The 20,379-nt window shown below is 36.2% G+C and overlaps 1 protein-coding gene across 1 annotated transcript; it reads right to left on the bottom strand.

The window, feature by feature from the left end:
* Positions 1-13,601: 13,601 nt before the first annotated feature.
* LOC138885366 (uncharacterized) lies at positions 13,602-13,940 on the bottom strand. Its single transcript, XM_070166310.1, has one exon. It carries the CDS (start codon positions 13,938-13,940, stop codon positions 13,602-13,604), a length of 339 nt encoding a protein of 112 aa, XP_070022411.1.
* Between the last annotated feature and the right edge of the window lie 6,439 nt (positions 13,941-20,379).

Below are 20,379 nucleotides of genomic sequence, written 5' to 3'. Positions count from 1 at the left end.
TTTTCTCTTACATTATATATTCAAAAATAGCGTCAGTAAAGTCTGTTTTTTTTTTCTGAACTAGGTTAGCCTGTGAATGGCCTTTGTTGGGTTGAAATATATTGGTCTATATATTGCAAGGTTAGAGTTATAATTATTGAGCTGCTTCAATGTGGAATTAGCAAAGTATAATTAATCTCAATATAGATTACAGATTAGTGCAAAAGTAATCTGATTATGCTGAATTGTCTAAATGCTAAAGCCGACTTAAACGAAACGGACTTTAATAATTACAAGGAAGTACTAATACACATAGTTGACCCAAAATAATTTTAAAATTAAAGCATAATTCGTTGATTAATGCTCCTCCAGTCCCAAATTAGTGGTTTAAATAAATTGACCTTTGTTGAATTATATTTAACTCTTTTATAAACAAACAGAAAGACATTAATTACTTTTATATCAGTTTTAGTTTTAGTTTTCAGTTAATTTTTCTTGAGCCGATGGTCTTTCGGAAACAACCTCTTTATTCCCTCGGAATAAGGATAAAGTTTGCGTCTCACTACCCTCCCCAAATTTTACTTGTAAAATTTCACCCAGTTATTATTATTGTTGTTGTTTTCAATTAGCTGAGTGTTTATTACGTGAAACGTTTAAAAAAGAGATATAAGATTGCGAATTTGGTCACACGAATGTCATAAACAAAACTATACAAAATATTTGAAGTGTTGATTGATTGGGACAATGTTACATCAAAAGTAAATTTGAAGCCAGTAATATTTATTAGTAGGAACTATGAAATAAGGACTGGACGATAGGGTGGGTGGCACATGGGTCACTCATGGCTTAAAACATAGGAATTAGGACTGCGTTTCTTTTAAGATTTTTTTACCTCATATACCAAAAGTTAACCCCTTATTTACTTTAAATAAATATTATTTAAAAAAATTACATTTTATAGATACATTTTAATGTTTATAGCAGAATATCTAATTTTGGTTATTTCCTACGCTTAAGCCACTAAATACGCTATTCAGTTACACTATTTTCTTTCTCTCTCTACTTTGATACATGTCATTCTCTTCCCCAATTCCCTGAAAACACGATACTCAATCTCAAAATTACTCTCACCCACATCATCTATCATTAGTCACCTTTCCAAATTTCAATTTGTCCAGGACCCACGCTCTCTTCTCTCTACTTTGCTAGGGTTTCGATACACAGATCCCATTTTTTCACTCACTCTGAATCATCTCGATCCAGTAGTATTCCATCTAGGGTTTCGTCAATCTCGATCTGAAAATGGCATCTTTAGCGGCAGTTTCGGCGCCCCTTGCTGCTCCTTCATCTAAAACCGAGACAAATTCCTCTCACCCATCTCAAAATTTCTGTTAATATATTTTAATGTATTTTCAACGTATCATGCTATATTTTCATGTATTTCATTGTATATATTATTTTTTTTCCATTGTAATTCAATGTATTTCGTTGTATTTCATTGAATTCACTGTCTTTTTTTCCATTGTATTTGAATGTATCCCGCTGTATTGTATGTATTCATTGTATTCACTGTCTCGCTATATACCATGAATGTATTCATACGTTTTTTTAATTAATATAATTTATGTATTCCGATGTATTATACAATTTCTCTGAAGATTGCTATGTTTTTGGGGTATTTTTCGGTTGAGAATCTTTTTTATAACTGGAAATACAAAATTTGTATGTTATAATTGAGTTTGTTGAGTTATATTAGGAGTCTATTATGTTAATTGATTCACTTTCCATTTAAAAATAATGGTTTCACGCTGAATACAGTCGAATAAAATAATCTGTTCAGCTGTAATCCCATGTTTCACGCCATAAATACAGTCGAATACACTCGAATATAACAACTGATTAGCTGGACTTCCCTGATTCACGTCTATTTTTGCTATTATTTACAATCCGTAATATAGCAGATGATATGTGTACATAGCTAATTACCAATAAAAGATAATGTTTTATGAAAATTTCTCTTTCTTTTTAGTTTAGATAATTAGACTTTCCCTCGCTTTTGCAATTTAGTATACACAAAAGACTTGGAAAAAATAACCATTTCAGCGTAATTTCCACGTTACATTTGAATGGTCAACCAACTTCTCCCAATGAGAAAACTTAGTAATAGTTTGAGAGAATTCTCATTAACTAATGGATTGTAAATATTGAACTTATCATCTTTTAATTTAACAATTATGTACAGATCTATTCAATGCGACAAACTTTTTCTTAGCATCACGTTTTGCTCTCAAGAGCCAAATTAAATTTGACCCTTAATAAACTTCTATAGCCATTTTCATAAGAGAAATATTTGTAACGACATAAATGCTTTCTACCGGTTAATACATGAACTATAAATAAAAGACCAAGATCTCCTCTGAATTATAAAAGATTATTCATACATAGTATAGTTCAAGCGACATATTTCATATTTGGCTGCCTCGATCACAAACTAAAATTTAAATAAGAAAAAGTTAAGGAACAATTTGGAATTTTTACCTAATTATACTATAATAGAAACCTATTTACCGCCTTTATATTTACTAATTATATACAAAATCATAAAAAAGAAGAAATTCAAGATCCCGTAAATCTAGCCTATCAGTTACATGACACTTAATCCCCATTTCCAATAGTCCTCCCTACATTTAAGATTCTTTCATTTTCCAAAGAATTGCAAAAACATCTCCTCTCTTTCTTAACAATTACCCAAAATTGTTCTTACTCACAGTAAGAAATTTCGTTTACCCACTGTTATCCAAAATCTTGCTTACCTAAAATCTCGCTTACCCATTGTTACCCCCCTAAAAATGCAAGTTCTTTTCCTCTTCCAAAGCTTTTGAAATTCAATTTCTCTTTTTCTTACTAATCACCCAAAATCTCTATTTCTTATTAATACAATGCAAACGAAATTCAGAATATTGCTCTAGAATCAAGTTGTGGGTAAATTTTGAATATTATTTTCTTTCTTTCTAATATCTTTATTGTATTTGACTTGTATATGATACATCAATACCCAAAATAATACTCGATAAAATACTAATACAATTATAATATATTTTTAGTGTAGAGTTGCGATTGAAACTTGACGATGAAGATCATAATTGTATCACAATTTTTCAGAAATGTATCGCGATTGTATTATAATTGTATATATCATAATTGTTGTAGGAACGGTATTACAAATGTATGATAATTGTATATATCATAATTGTTGTAGGAACGGTATTACAAATGTATGATAATTGTATATTCATTATATATTATTACGAGCAATTGTGATTTTCTGACGTATTTCACAGTTTGTATCACAAATATGATAATTGTATATTAATTTATCAGTATTGTATCAGGTATTATTTTGGATACTAATATACCAGATACAATTGTGATACAAGCATGATATATATTATTACGAGCAATTGTGATTTTCTGACGTATTTCACAGTTTGTATCACAAATATGATAATTGTATATTAATTTATCAGTATTGTATCAGGTATTATTTTGGATACTAATATACCAGATACAATTGTAATACAAGCATGATATATTTATGTTTGCATTGATGTATCTCATACAATTCAAATACAATTATAAATTAAGTTATCATACAATTTTTGAATATTTTTTAATAATATAAAACTGTCGAAAATGGTGGGAAGAGAGAAGATGGAGATTCTGGGCGTAGATTAAGTTTTAATGTAAAAAAAGAGAGAGAGAGAGAAGAGGAGAGGGACAAAAAGAAAATAATGTAATTGAATCCCTTAATTGAAGGCACTAATAATAGGGTGAGAGCCTTTTAAGAAGCAATATGCACAATTTGTAAGAAAAACTTAAATACTTATTAAAAATTGTAAAATATAGAGAACATAGGTAAATAAATTTCTAATATAGTATAACTAGGTAAAAATTCAATTATAGATAAAATTTGTAGTGTCAATCCAGCACAAGTCCGAGCAAAACCAACCCAGCAGACAACTAACAAGATGCCCCCTTCACTTCACAAACACCGTATCTAGGTAAGCCGCATCAAATTGAATTGTCGTATATTCGAATAAAGAATAAATTAAAGTTAGTTCAGTGTAACTCTAGAATTTGATTAAATGAAACCCCAATAAACTACAGTTCCAAACAATTTACGCCAAGAGTTTTTTGAACCATGCAATGGAGTAGTCTAATCAAAAAATGGGCATCCCCTCTTCACCTTATGGACAAACTGCGACCACATCTTTTCTCTTTATCCAAAACGTCTTTCGTTTTAATTTTTCCTCAAAAATCTCTCACATGCCCATGTCCCCAGCTCCAAAACTCCTCTTCTTCCAATGTCACCTAAAATCCATATTATAATATTTTCTGACATGCCATATTCTTTGTTCTTTTACACTTTCCTATAATAATGCCCCCATTGCTGAATTAATTAATAAATTCTAACATTGTGTAAGGAATCTCTTCGCCCAACACATTCTTTTACTACTAGTATAAACTTCTCTGGTCTTCTTCCTTTTTTTTTTTTATATACAGTGGCTATTATAGTTTTGCATCAATAAGATCTATACAAAGATGCAATTGAAATTTTTTTAGTATAGCATTGAGAAGTGGTTTAAGCTGACATAGATTTTAGAGGCAATCTTGAGAAAGATACTATCCACGAAAGTTGGTCGGATGTCTCTAAGAGTTTCTTGCAACATATGACAATCAACAATTGACAATGTTTGGTCTAACAAACTTTTTCTTGCCATCACACGGGTGCGCGCAGTGCACTTTGCTTCACATGTGGTACTTATGGATGTCTCCTTTCCTTCGTCACTGGAAGATAAAAAAAACTATAGTTCTTAATATTTGGATCTTATTAGTGAATTATACAATTCTTCTTATGTGAGCATTGTATATTATGACATTTTTCAAACCCGAACAAAGAGAATAATTATCGTCAATTTATGTTATCGTAAAAATAGTTTAATTATGATGAATTATTTAAATGAATTTGAATAGAGCAGACTGAGGATTGCATATCATCCTCCTTAATTAAATTTAAGATTGACAAGTTTTTTGTCAAATCAGAGATTAACCATGAGTGTAGGCTGCCATTGATGTGGCACCTTGAGCTCGAGAGACAAATGAGAGATTGAGCTGTGAAAGAAAAGAAATTTTTGGAGAAATGAAAATGAGAAAATCAAGACTAACCTGTATTCATTTGTTATGTTTCTTTTATATACACACGTATGATAGGAAAAGAAAATATCTAATCGACTAATGCTAACACCTAATTACATAAGTACCCCAATAACTGCCTCACTTATTTAAATGGGATAGCTACTACTAATGTAACGACCTGGCCGGTCATTTTAAGAATTAACGCTCTGATCCCCTATTAACTGCTTTCCCCGTGTTTGTTTCTGCTATTGTGAGTTGACGGGAGGATTTATGTGGAGTTTCGGAGAGTTTTGGGACACTTAGTCCCTAAATGAAAGTTTAAGTCTTAGAATTTGGACCGTAGTCGGAGCAGTGTGAAGACCGCCTCGGAATGGAATTTCGTTGGTTCCGTTAGCTCCGTTGGGTGATTTCGGGCTTTGGGGTGTGTTCGGATTGTGTTTTGGAGGTCCGTAGCTTATTTAGGCTTGAAATGCCGAAAGTTGAATTTTTGAAGTTTCCGGTTCGATAGTGAGATTTTGATACGGGGTCGGAATGGAATTTCGAAAGTTGGAGTAGCTCCGTGGTGTTGATTTTGACGTGTGTGCAAAATTTCAGGTCATTCGGACGAGGTTTGATAGACTTTTTGATCGAAAGCGTAATTTGAGAGTTTTTAGAGTTCTTAAGCTTGAATCCGTGGTTAATTCGATGTTTCGATGTTGTTTTAGGTATTTTGAGGATTGGTATAAGATTGGATAGTGGTATATGACTTGTTCGTGCTTTTGGTTGAGGTCTTGGGGGCCTCGGGATGATTTCAGATAGTTAGCGGGAGGTTTGGAGTTGAGTTTGGCAGCTGAAGTTTTATGGTTGATGTCATAACCTCATCTGCGGTTGGGAGGCCGCAGGTGTGACTCCCGCAGATGCAGAAGCGGCCAAGAGGTGAGTCGGGCGGAGCCGCAGAAGCGGACATCTGGACGCATCTGCGATGGCGCAAGTGCGAGAGAGTGACCGCAAATGCGGTCCCAGACCTTTAAGTAAAAACCACAGGTGCGGTGGGTTAGACCGCAGAAGAGGAACCGCAGAAGCGGGAAATGACCGCAGGTGTGGAATCCCTGGGTCAGAAGGTATATATTTCACCCTTCGCGATATCTGGCCATTTTTCTCAATATTTCATTAGGGGTGAAGCTTTTGGGAGCCATTTCAAGGGAGATTTTCAGAGGGATTCATTGAGGTAAGGTCCTTGGTTCCTAAGCTCATTATTGTGGTGATTTTATCATTATAAGCATAAAGTTTGAAGGAAAATCAGTGGTAAATTGAGGGTTAGCGCTTGGTTAATTGGAGAGCTTTGAGTGGTGATTTGAGGGACCATTTGAGGTCCGATTTTAGTACTTTTGGTATGAATGAACTCGTGAGAGTGTAAGAATTCCAAATTTGTAAATTTCACCCGATTCCGAGACGTGGGCCCAAGGGGCATTTTGGTCATTTTTTCTAATTTTGCGTATTAGCTTAGAATTTAATTAGTGAAATAGTTACTTGAAGTTATATTTACATTATGCAATTGATTTGAATAGATTTGGGCCATTTGGAGAGCGTGGTTTCGGGTTAATTTTGAGCCGATTTGAGGTAAGTGGCTTACCTAACCTTGCGTGGGGGAACTTCCCTTAGGATTGGTATTGTTGATATTTGGAATGCCTTGTACGTGAGGTGACGAGTGCATACTTGTGCTAATTGTTGAAAATCCTGTTTTCATTAAGTAACTTTAATTGTGTTTCCTTTCCTGTTTATACTACTTGCAATTTAAGCCTGCTGTTAGCTTAGGGAAGTATGTCTAATGACTTAATTGCTTTACTTGCTCAAACTGCCTTATTTGGATTATGTGCAACATGTTAGGTTAGAAATACCTGTTTTACCTTGGTATGCAATTTGAATTGAATTGTGTATTCTTCGTGTTGCTGTTGTGTGTTTACTTTGGGACTACGAGACGGTATCCCGGGAGATCCCTCTACATGTTTACTTTGGGACTACGAACTTGTATTCCGGTAGATCCCCCTGCAAATTTACATTGGAACTACGGGACTGCACCCGGTAGATTCCCCCTGTACTGGATATTTACATTTGGGACTACAGATCGGAATTTCGGTAGATCCCCGCACATTATGAGTTGGACTACGGGATGGCACCCGGGAGATCCACTAGATATTTATATTTGGGGACTATAGGACGGTATCCTGGGAGATCCCCGGTTGTTATCTCTGTGTTGAGCTGTATTCCTTTCCGTGATTATTTTATCTCTGTTGTAGTTGTTGTTGTTCTTTCTATCCTGTGTTACTTGTTACTGTTGCACTTAACTATACTGTCTTATTCTATACCGTTATACCTTATTTCTCATTTAAACTCAGTAGGGCCCTGACCTTCCTCGTCACTACTCGACCAAGGTTAGACTTGACACTTAGTGAGTACTGTTGTGGTGTACTCATGCCCTTTCTGTGCATGTTTTTCATGTGCAGATCCAGGTACTTCGACTCAACCCTACTACCCTTGAGGCGAGGCGATTCTCTAGAGACTTCGAGGTATATCTGCCACGTCCGCAGACCTAGGAGTCCCTTTTCCATTCTCTCTAATAGTTTAGCCCTTCTGTATTTATCTTGATTTAGACATTCTGGAGTTAGAGTTTAATGTAGTATTTATAGTTTGTGATTTTATGAGATTCCGGGTTTTGGGAATTGTTTAATTTCTGAGGTCTTGTATTGTTATATGCCAAGCGGCATCTTAAACACTTCTATAATTGTTTATATTCAGTTTTTATTAGTTTTCCGCATTTTGGTTCTCTTTCCGCAATTGTTAGGCTTACCTAGTCGTAGAGACTAGTTGCCGTCACGACAGTTTGGAGGGCGAACTTGGGTCGTGACAACTAATTACATGAATAAATACTCTCAATATACCCCCTCAAGTTGGAGGTGAGGTACTCACAACCAACTTGCTAAGAATATTAGTGTGCTTAATCCCAATTAAGGCCTTGGTTAATATGTCTGTTAATGGATCATGTGTGGAAATGTGGTGGAGGCTGATTAGTTCCTTGTGTAACTTATCCCTTACAAAGTGACAATCCACCTCTATATGCTTTGTACGCTCATGAAACACCCGGTTCCTTACCATATGCACTACAGCTTGGCTATCACAGAAGATAGAGATAGGATGTAAGTAAGGTACTGTAAGCTCTTCCAACAATCTCTTAACCCAGATTAACTCTCCAACTACCTTCCTGACAGACCTATATTCTGCTTCTGTAGAGGACAAGGACATTGTCTCATGTTTCTTCGATTTCCAGCCAATTGGAACATCATTAAGCAAGATAATGTAACCACTCACTAATTGTCGCGAATCAGCATGCTGCCAAGTCTGAATCATAGAAAGCCTTTACTGTACAATCTGAACTATTGAAAAGGAAGATTCCCAAGGTTTGATCATTTTTAAGGTACCTCAGAACATGTATGATAGCCTTGAGATGTGGCTCTCTAGGAGACTGCATAAACTGGCTTAAGTGTTGTACACTATAAGCAATATCCAATCTTGTATTGGTTAGGAAGTTAAGTTTCCCAACCAATTTTTTGTAGTATGTAGGATCAGGCAATAGAGATCCTTCATTGGCCTTTAGTTTGATGCTGCAATCAAGAGGAGCAGAAACTGTAGTATATTGATTGTCATACTCCTTCAATAGGTCTTAGTGAACTTCCTTTGTGATATGAGAACCTCATCATCTTTATGAAATACTTCAAATCCCAAGAAATTATGAAGCCTTCCTAGATCTTTGATCTTGAATTGTAGGAAGGTCTTCAGTGCTTTAATTTCTTCAAGGTCTGTGCCTGTGAGTATCACATCATCTGCATAGACTGCCACAAAGACAACCAAAGTGCCATCCCTTTTATAGAATAATGAATAATAATTTGCCAAATATGTGAAACCCCTTGTACACAATGACTCACTTGGTTTATCATACCATTGCCTGCTTGCTTGCTTTAGTCCATACAAGGACTTGTTCAACTTGCAAACCACATTCGGGGCTTCAACCTCCAGCCTTGTGGAACCTCTATGTACACCTCTTCATGTAAATCTCCATGCAAAAAGGCATTATTTACATCCAATTGGAAAAGCTCCCATCCTTTCTTGACTGCTATGCTGATCAAGGTCCTCATAGTTGTCATCTTGACGACTGGAAAAAATGTCTTAGTGTAGCCTATGCTAGCTTGTTGCGTATATCCCTTTACCCCAAGCCGCGCTTTGAATCTTTCAACACCGCCATCTGTTTTGTGCTTGATTTTTTACACCCATTTGATAGTATCCGAGGAAGCTCAAATCTATTCAAGGACAAGGATGAAGCTTTGGGGTCTCAAAGAGAGCCTTTAACAAGATCTCAAGCTAAAAAGGTATAAAATAAGTTCATTGGACTTTAGGAATGATCAAAGAAGTTGCTAGTTGGGAGGAAGAGCTTAAGGATAAAGGATATGATTTATCTACGTGTTATAATTATTTTATGGCCCAAATTCATGTCCAATAAGAGGTGGATTAGATCCCAAGAAACATCCTCTGAAGAAGGTCCAAATCAGGCCACTATTGGACCAATTTAACACCTGAAATGTGTCCAAACTTGCAGCCCATGAAGTCCTACATAAAGCCACATTTTTATAGCATAAAAAGGACTTACTTGATGTCCAAGAATAGTACAATAGTCGTGCTAGATGTTGAGTGCAAGTTGGTGCCAAGTTGTTTGCAAATTCCTTCAAGATTTCCAAGATTTTCAATATTCTATCTAATATTGGTTTGGGACTTATTTCCATATGTTATAGGACTATATTTATTGCTTTCCTAGCTAGTTAAGGTTATGTTTTCCTTTTACTAAGATTTTTGAAATTACTTTCTAAGAATGACTTGGTTTTTGTTTCCTAGTATTTTCCTTTTCCTAAGGTAGTTGGACTTGTTATCTAAAGTAGTTTAGTGCTTTATTTCCTTATTTTTTAGGTACAATTTTGTGATTCCCTCTCTATATAAAGGGGTGTCTTCTTTATTTTTAGACTGAAATTATTCAGACTATTATAAATAAAAATTGTGAGATTTTTCTTGCACTCTTGTGTGTGGCTACTCTTGGATTTATTCTTCAACCTTCAAGACTCAACTTAAGGTGGTAAGATTAAACTCTTTGAAAATCTTAGATCACTTCTAGGTATTCAAGAAAGGTGATAAGTTTAGGCTTATTGTTGTTCTTGTTATTCTAAAGGGTCGGGTTTCACAATCTATCTCTTGTTTTTAATTCTTTACCAAAGGAGATTAGTTATTTGTTAGCTAATTATTGTTGTTAGGATTCAATTTGAAGAATAGACTTCTTGAATTCAAGAAACCCTTTCTTGAATTCAATCTATCTTTAATTTTCCGTCCTTTTTCGTTTCTTTATTTTCTTTTAGCTTCCGCACATTTCTTGATTTTCTTATTTTTCTTTAGTAATTCTTGAATCCCCTATCATGTTGTTATCACTATTTGCACCCTATAGCTTTCTTACATGCAAGAAATTGCACTAGATCCCAAATGTGGTTAGCATACAAAGCCTCAAACTCCCGTGTCATGGTTGCCTGCCATGTAGAATTCAAGGTTGCCTCCTTATGAGAACATGGCTCATAATCATGGGAGATGATTCTCATCACATGCTGGCTGTCCTTACTCAATGCAGTAAAAGAAATGTGCTGGCGTTTAGCAAAAAGTGCATTAAGTGAACTGGTGTGTGTTGTATTATTTTTCAGGTTTGGTAGAGAATAAACATATTCATTGAGATCGGTGGGTGTTTTAACTATTCTGGATGGTAGGCACTACACATGAAGATGTATGACTATCAAAATGATTAGAAGTATTTGGGTTGTCTGGTGAAGTTTCAGTTCTACTTTGGTCAATAGTTTCAGGTCCACTAGATAAAGGAGTGTTGGTGACAAAACTTGGTGATGTCCTAGTTTGTAGCTGACAATTACTTGAAGTATCAGGCATATGATTCATACAAGTAGAGTCTAAATGTAGTGATGGCAAGACACAAGGAAAAGATGCATGGTTGGAAGGAACATCAAAAGGAAAAATATTTTCAAGAAACTGGACATCCCTAGAAATGTGTATCTTCTTGGTGGCCAAATCTAGTACCTTGTAACCTTTTTGCCAAAAGAGTATCCCACAAAGACATGAGGTCCAGTTCTTGGTTTAAACTTATCTTTGCGAGCTTTGAGAACAGTAGGATAACATATGCATCCACAGCTTTTGAGATGTGAATAATATGGTTTTCTTTTGTAAAAGACCTCAAAAGGACATTTATTGTTAAGGAATATGGAAGACAATCTATTTATCAAGTAGGTGGCTGTAATGTTGCACTCTCCCCAATACTTAATAGGTAATTTAGACTGGTATAATAAAGCTCTTGCAGTCTCTAGTAAGTATTTATATTTTCTTTTCACTACACCATTCGGTTGTGGTGTATATGGACAAGTCTTTTGGTGAACAATGCCCTTTGATTGAAAAAATGATAAGGATTCATTATTGTCAGATCGTATGGACTTAACAGAAGAATTAAGCTGATTTTCCATCATGTACACAAAGGCTTTGATAACCTGAATAATGTTACTTTTGCTGCTTAACAGGTGTGTCCAGGTTGACCTACTAAAGTCATCAAACACAGTTAGGAAAAACTTATAGTTGTCATGTGTGACTGCATGATATGGTCCCCACAAGTCCATGTGTACCAGCTCAAATACTTTGGTGGATAATGTGATTTTCGGGGGAAATGACAATCTTGTTTGTCTAGCCATGAGACAAATTGAACACAAAAAGGGTTGTTTAGGTGCACAAGTTGCAGGAATGGAGGGGATACTCTTCATTTTCACAAAAGGTACATGGCTTAATCTATTATGCCACAGAAAATCAACACAATTTCCATGACATGAAGAATGAAATGAAGATGCACATGTATTAGCAGTACAAGAAGTTATAGAACACACTTTCTTATCACTTGAATGTGATTTATTTACAGATGATGATGATGATGAAGGATAAAAAGCAGAACAGTGCCTTCCCTTATTTGAATGAATACTATTTACAAAAGATGATGAGGGATTGGAAGGCACATTCCGTGTATTCTAAGTAGAAATAGAACATGAACTAGAAATATTAGAAATGGGAATAGAGGATGAAACAAGGAACTGACACTTTGAGCAGAGGAAATACATGCCATTCCTCGCTCTACCAATCTCTACAGGCCTGTTCACTGAAGGGGCCTACAAGATGCATGAAGAATCAAAAAATTGAACAACAGATTTAAGATGTGATGTCAAGAAATGAACTGAAATCAGATTGAACTTAAAACTAGGGACAAATAATATTTTGTGTAAAGTCAGTTTGGGACTAAGGACCGCATTACCAATTTTCGTCACTCTTACTCTATATCCATTTGGCAAGTTACTAAAAAGGAATAAGGTAGAATTTTGGTATTAGTTAAAAGTGCTTTATTATATGACATATGGTTAGAGGCCCCTGAATCTAATATTCAAAAATCAGCAGATGACTTGAAACATTTACAAGAAAGATTGTCAATTATTTCTTCATGAGTGGATCAAGCCAATATACCTGCAAAGTTTGCAGCTCCACTAGTAATATTGTTTGAGACTTTGACTGTATTTTCACCATGAAAGTTCTCCAGTAGACACAACAACTGATTGTATTGCTCCTTCATCAGATTCTGAATCCCTTTGCTTTGGCTTCGATTCTCAATCTCATCATGACCTCCAAAACACATCTCCTCAGACCCTCCATGTACATTTTCAATGGATGCTATATTTTTCCCGTTTGTAAATTTGAAATCTTGAGGAAATCCGTATACTCTATAGCATTTATCCTTGGTGTGTCCTCCTTTTTTGCAATAATCGCAAAACAATCGAGATTTATTAGGTGGTAGACCAATCCTATATGAATTATTCCTTGCAGTATTTCTTTGTTGAGCATAATTGGTACTGAATGTGTTGTTCACAAGCCCATTAACATTCTATGAAGCAGATTCCATGACCAAGTGACTGTTTGGCCTAACCTCTCTCGCTCTGTTTTTCTTCTTGAATCAAGATGAAAAATGCTTGTGCTATGCTAGGTAATGGGTTCATCACCAAGATACTTTCCATCACAACAATATATACCTCATTTAGTCCCATTAGAAATTGGATTGGTCTCCGATCCTGCTCAACCTTATACATATTGGCCATGTCACCACAAGTACACTAGCAACTACATTGCGCATCTGTGTTCAAGGTGTTTAGTTCCTCCCAAAGTCTTTTCATTACTGCATAATATCCTGTAATATCTAGGCTCCCTGACTCAATTCATTGATTTTCCTCTAAAGTTGCTCCATTCGTTTGGTTGTACCTATATTCTAATTCATGTCATAGATCCTTAGCATTATTGACATATTGCAAACTGTCTACTAAATCCTTCGAAAGTGAATTCAGGATCCACGATGTCACCATGTCGTCGCACCGCTCCCACTGCTCGAAAGTTGCGTGATTGGAGTCTGGTTTCTTACACTTTCTAGTTATGAAGCCGACTTTGTTCTTCACTGATAAAGCTCCAAGGACTCCTCTCCTCCAAGATCTATAACTAGTTCCATCTAATGCGACCGGTACCAGCATCGTTCCAGCACTCTCCGATGGGTGCATGTATAACGGATTGGTTGTATCCAAACTAGGGGTAGTTGAACTCAAGTCATCCTTATCTCCAGTCATGAGTTGACAAGAAAATATAGAAACGAGCAATAAATTGATGGATTTGAGAAGAAAAAAGCAACAATTTCAACGAAATTCGGATAGATCGCGATTTCACAAACGTTCGATTTGCGATTTTGAATTGAACAAAAAAAGGCAATGAAGAACATGAGTGAATGAAAACAAGATCCAAAATTGAAAATTAGGCTTTGATACCATGTTAAATTCAGAGATTAACCATGAGCGTAGGATTCCATTGATGTGGCACCTTGAGCTCGAGAAACAAATGAGAGATTGAGCGTTCATTGAGAAGAAGTTTCTAGAAAAATGAAAATGAGGAAATGAATACTAACTTGTATTCATTTTCTATGTTTCTTTTATATACACACGTGTGATAAGAAAAGAAAATAACTAAGCAACTAATGCTAATGCTAATTACTTATGTACCCCTATAACTGCCTAACTTATTTAACTATGATAGCTACTACTAATTACATGAATAAATACTCTCAATAACCCCCCTCAAGTTGGAGGTGAGGTACTTTATCACGACCCAGAATCCACTAGTCATGGTGGAATCTAACCCAACCCGGAATGTAAGCCAATTAACAATTATCCATTTCCATTTAACTTAATAATCCATTAAACAAAGGAATTATCTAAATCTTATACATTTCCCAGGGACTAGTAGTACAAATCATGAGCTTCTAAGAGTAGAGATTTTAAAACCGATAGGAAATAAATACGTACTTTTGTTTGAAAAGTACATAAACAGAGTTATATAATCTAAGGCTACCGTGAACAAGAGGCAGCTACAGTAGGAACGTAGGTACGCTTTTAAATCCAGCAACCATCGAACGCAGCAACATCGGCATCCGAGATCTGCACGCAATGTGCAGGACGTGCAGTATGAGAGTACAACCGACCTCATGTACTCAAAAAGTAACAAACCTAACCTCAAGTTGAAAGCAGTGACGATCTGGAACATAGTCCGAGTCCAACACAAATAACCAACAGCAGTTCATACAGTGAAAATGTTCAACTTTAGGTGTATAAATGCTGAGGAAGGCCAATCCGGCCCCATGGAGAAGATCCATCTCCAGGTGTATAAATGCTTCGGACAAGATCCATGTCCAGGGAAAATTCATCCCTCAAAATAATCAACCGCACACACTGTGAGTGTGTAGACTCCGGAGGGGCTCCCACTACCCAAGCTCTATAATAAGACAATCATGGCATAAATCAATCAGGCCCTCGGCCTTATTTAAAAATCAATAAAACATGCTGCGACGTGCAGCCCAATCCCATAACTATCACTCATAATCAGGCTCTTGGCCTCACTCAGTCATCAATCTCTCTAGTCTCACCCACGGGCTCACAATGTCATGAAAACTAACCCGGAACAATGATATGATGTATCAATAAGTAATAACTGAGACTGAGATATGATATGAATGCATGGATGTGACTGAGTATGAAATATCAATGAATTCAATGAGATGACAACAAGAAACGACCACTATGGGTCCTAACAACATCAACTAAAGCCTAAACATAATATCTAGCATGATGTACAACTCATTTACTTTATCACATGGTGGAAACACAGATATCAACAAAATAGGGCCACTATTCAGTGCCCTAGAAACAACAGAGTCATAATTCACAGGGTGCACGCCCACACGCCTGTCACCTAGCATGTGTGTCACCTCAAAACCAATCACATAACACATAAATTTGGGGTTTGATACCCTCAACACTAAGTTTAGAAGAGTTACTTATCTTAAACAAGCCAATTCTGACACCAAGCAAGCCAAGCGATGCTCCAAGAATGCCATCACGCGTGTTCCGACCTCTCAACGACTCAAAAATAATAAAAAAATATCTCAAATACATCAAACAATGCTAAAGGAACCAATCCCAATCGAAAAAGGTTGAATCTTTAATCAAAAGTCCAAAATTGGCCAAAAAGCCCAACCCGGGCCCGCACCTCGAAAACCCGACAAAACTCACAAAATTCGTCAAACCATTCAATTATGAGTTGAACCATACTAGTTTCACTCAAATCCGACTCTGAATCGGTGTTCAAAACCCAAAAAATCATATTATGAAACTTTAGGCTAAAACTGCCAATTTCTTCTTTAAAATTCATCAACCAAAAGCTAAAATCGAAGATAGATTCACAAAATATAACCAAAACCGAGTAGAGAATATTATCCCAATTCATATGCGGAAAATCTCTTCGAAAATTGCCCAATTCTGAGCTTCCCAACTCAAAATATGTTAAATGAACAAAACCCTCATTTTAACACTGTTCTGCCTCATTTCTCGTGTCAAAAGATCTCAAAGCTCACTTTTGATGCCTCCAATGGATTCATTGTAAACTTTTAGTCAAGTTAGGCTCTTGAATCACTCCATTTGACCTTATATTGAAGGAGAGATGTTGGTTTTAATATTTAAAAATAGTGCAGATTTTTAAATACGTAGTCAGTGGCAATTTCGTAATTAATTTGAAAAATCTAGCAACCCAATTCTTAGTAAAATGACCATAAATCCTCATACGATGTCCAAATATGACGATTCTTTTTTGCTATGGCTCCGTAATTACGATACAGATCTAATGCTTAATTAAAACAGAAATCGGAGCTCATTTGTTCAATGTGGTACCATTTATGCTTGAAGAAACGACGTCAAAACATAAGAAAAATGAGTGCAACACAACCCAAACCTATTCGAAACTCACCTGAGCCCCTCGGGACCCCGTCGAAACATACCAACAAGTTTCATATCATAATACAGACCTACTCGAGGCCTCAAAATACACATAACAATATCGAAACGACGAAACCCACCTCAAATCAAACTTAATGAACTTTCGAACTTTTGACTTCCAAAAACTCACGCCGAAACATACCAAATCAACTTAGAATGAAATTAAATTTTGCACACAAGTCCTAATATATCATATGGAGCTACTCTTGCCCCCAAACTATTGAGCGAAGTGTAAATGCTCAAAACGATCAGTCGGGTCGTTACATACACACAACCAACTTGCTAGGAATATTCGTGTGCTTAATCCCTGTTAAGGCCTTGGTTAATATGTCTGCCAATTGATCATGTGTGGAAATGTAAGTGGAGACTGATTAGTCCCTTATGTAGCTTATCCCTTACAAAGTGACAATCCACCTCTATATGCTTTATACGCTTATGAAATACAAGGTTCCTTGCAGCTTGGCTATCACAGAAGATATAGACAAGATGTGGCAAGGTACTGTAAGCTCTTCCAGCAATCTCTTAACCCAGATCAACTCTCCAACCACCTTCCTGACAGACCTATATTATGCTTCTGTAGAGGACAAGGATACTGTCTCATGTTTTTTCGATTTCCAGCTAGTTGAACTATCACCAAGCAAAACGAAGTAACCACTCACAGATCGGCGTGAATCACCATGCTGCCAAGTCTGAATCATAGAAAGCCTTTACTGTACAATCTGAACTATTGGAAAGGAAGATTCCCAAGGTTCGATCATTTTTAAGGTACCTCAGAACATGTATGATAGCCTTGAGATGTGGCTCTCTAGGAGACTGCATAAACTGGCTTAAGTGCTGTACACTATAAGCAATATCCAATCTTGTATTGGTTAGGAAGTTAAGTTTCCCAACCAATTTCCTGTAGTGTGTAGGATCAGGCAATAGAGATCCCTCATTGGCCTTTAGTTTGATGCTGCAATCAAGAGGAGCAGAAAGTGTAGTATATTGATTGTCATACTCCTTTAATAGGTCTGTAGTGAACTTCCTTTGTGATATGAGAACCCCATCATCTTTATGAAATACTTTAAATCCCAAGAAATTATGAAACCTTCCTAGATCTTTGATCTTGAATTGTAGGAAGGTCTTCAGTGCTTTAATTTCTTCAAGGTCTGTGCCTGTGAGTATCACATTATCTACATAGACTACCACAAAGACAACCAAAGTGCTGTCCCTTTTATAGAACAATGAATAATCATTTGCCGAATGTGTGAAACCCCTTGTACACAATGACTCACTTGGTTTATCAAACCATTGCTTCTTGCTTGCTTTAGTCCATACAAGGACTTGATCAACTTGAAAACCACATTTGGGGCTTCAACCTTCAGCCCCTGTGGAACCTCCATGTACACCTTCTCATGTAAATCTCCATGCAAAAAGGCGTTATTTACATCTAGTTGGAAAAACTCCCATTCTCTCTTGACTGCTATGTTGATCAAGGTCCTCACAGTTGTCATCTTGACGACTAGAAAAAATGTCTCAGTGTAGTCTGTGCCAGCTTGTTGCTTGTATCCCATTACCACAAGCCTCACTTTGAATCTTTCAACACTGCCATCTATTTTGTGCTTGATTTTTTACACCCATTTGCACCCGATAGCGTTCTTACCTACAAGCAATTGCACTAGATCCTAAATGTGGTTAGCATACAAAGCCTCAAACTCCTGTGTCATGGATGCCTCCTCATAAGAACATGGCTCATAATCATTGGAGATGTTTCTCATCACTTGCTGACTGTGCTTACTTAATGTAGTAAAAGAAATGTGCTCGCGTTTAGCAAAAAGTGCATTAAGTGAACTGTTGTGTGTTGTATTACTTTTCAGGTTTGGCAGAGAATAAACATATTCATTGAGGTATGTGGCTGTTTTAACTATTCTGGATGGTCTCAAAGGCACTACATGTGAATATGTGTGACTATCAGAATAATTAGAAGTATTTGGGTGGACTGGTGAAGTTTCAATTCTACTTTGGTCAATAGTTTTAGGTCCAACAAATAAAGGAGTGCTAGTGACAGAACTTGGTGATGTCTTAGTTTGTAGCTAATAATCACTTGAAGTATCAGGCATATGTTTCATACAAGTAGAGTCTAAATGTAGTGATGGCAAGAGACAAGAAAAAGATGCATGGTTGGAAGGAACAACAAAAGGAAAAATATGTTAATGAAACTGGACATCCCTAGAAACATGTATCCTCTTGGTGGCCAAATCTAGTACCTTATAACCTTTTTGTGCCAAAAGGATATCCCACAAAAATATGAGGTCCAGTTCTTGGTACAAACTTATCTTTGTGAGCTTTGAGAATAGTAGGATAACACAAGCATCCGAAGCTTTTGAGATGTGAATAAAGAAGTTACAGAATACGCTTTCTTATTACTTGAATGTGAGTATTTACAGATGACGATGATGAAGGACAAACAACAGAATAGTGCCTTCCCTTATTTGAATGAATACTATTTACCAAAGATGATGAGGGATTGGAAGGCACATTCTGTGTATTCCAGGTAGAAATAGAACATGAATTAGAAATATTAGAAACGGGAACAGAGGCTGAACTAAGGAACTGCCACCTTGAACAGAGAAAATATAGGCCATTCCTCGCTCTACTAATCTCTAAAAGCCTCTTCATTGGAGGGGCCTACAAGATGCATGACGAATCAGAAAATTGAACAATAGATTTAAGATGTGATGTCAAGGAATGAACTGAATCAGATTGAACATAAAATTAGGGACAAATATTACTTTGTGTAAAGTCAGTTTGGGACTAAAGACCGCATCACCAATTTCTATCACTCTTACTTTATATCCATTTGGCAAAGTTACTAAAAAGGAAAAGGTAAAATTCTGGTATTAGTTAAAAGTGCTTTATTATACGATATATGGTTAGAGTTCCTGAATCTAATATCTAAAAATTAGTAGATGACTTGAAACATTTACATGAAAGATTGCCAATTTTTTCTTCATGAGTGGAGCAAGCCAATATACCTGCAAAGTTTGTAGCTCCACTAGTAATGTTGTATGAGACTTCGACTACATTTCCACTATGAAAGTTCTCCAGTAGATGCAACAACTGATTGTATTGCTCCTTCGTCAGATTCTGAATTTCTTTGTTTTGGCTTCGATTCTCAATCTCATCATGACCTCCAAAAAACATCTCCTTAGACCCTCCATGTACATTTGTAGCGGGTGCTATATTTTTCCCTTTATTAAATTTGAAATCCTGAGGAAATCCATGTAGTCTATAGCATTTATCCTTGGTGTGTCCTCCTTTATTGCAATAACCGCAGAATAACCGAGATTTGTTAGGTTGTAGACCAGTCCTGTATGAATTATTCCCTGTAGTATTTCTTTGTTGAGCGTAATTTGTACTGAATGTGTTGTTCACAGGTCCATTGATGTTTAGTGAAGCAAATTCTATGACCAAGTGGTTGTTCGGCCTAACCTCTATCTCTATGTTTTTCTTCTTGAATAAAGATGGAAAATTCTTGTGTTATGCTAGTTAATGGGTTCATTAACAAGATACTTCCCATCACAACTCTATATATCTCATTTAGTCCCATTAGAAACTGGATTAGTCTCCGATCCTGCTCAACCTTATTCATATTGTCCTTGGTACCACAAGTACACTTGCAACAACATTACGTATGTGTGTTCAAGGT

This window comes from Nicotiana sylvestris, chromosome 2 (assembly GCF_000393655.2).
Source record: "Nicotiana sylvestris chromosome 2, ASM39365v2, whole genome shotgun sequence".
Lineage (NCBI taxonomy): Eukaryota > Viridiplantae > Streptophyta > Magnoliopsida > Solanales > Solanaceae > Nicotiana > Nicotiana sylvestris.
Note: the sequence above shows the minus strand (reverse complement) of the source record. Positions and strands in the feature narration are given on the sequence as shown.

Coding starts and splice junctions, on each gene's coding strand:
- LOC138885366 (XM_070166310.1), bottom strand. CDS start 13,940: ATGACTGGAGATAAGGATGACTTGAGTTCAACTACCCCTAGTTTGGAT.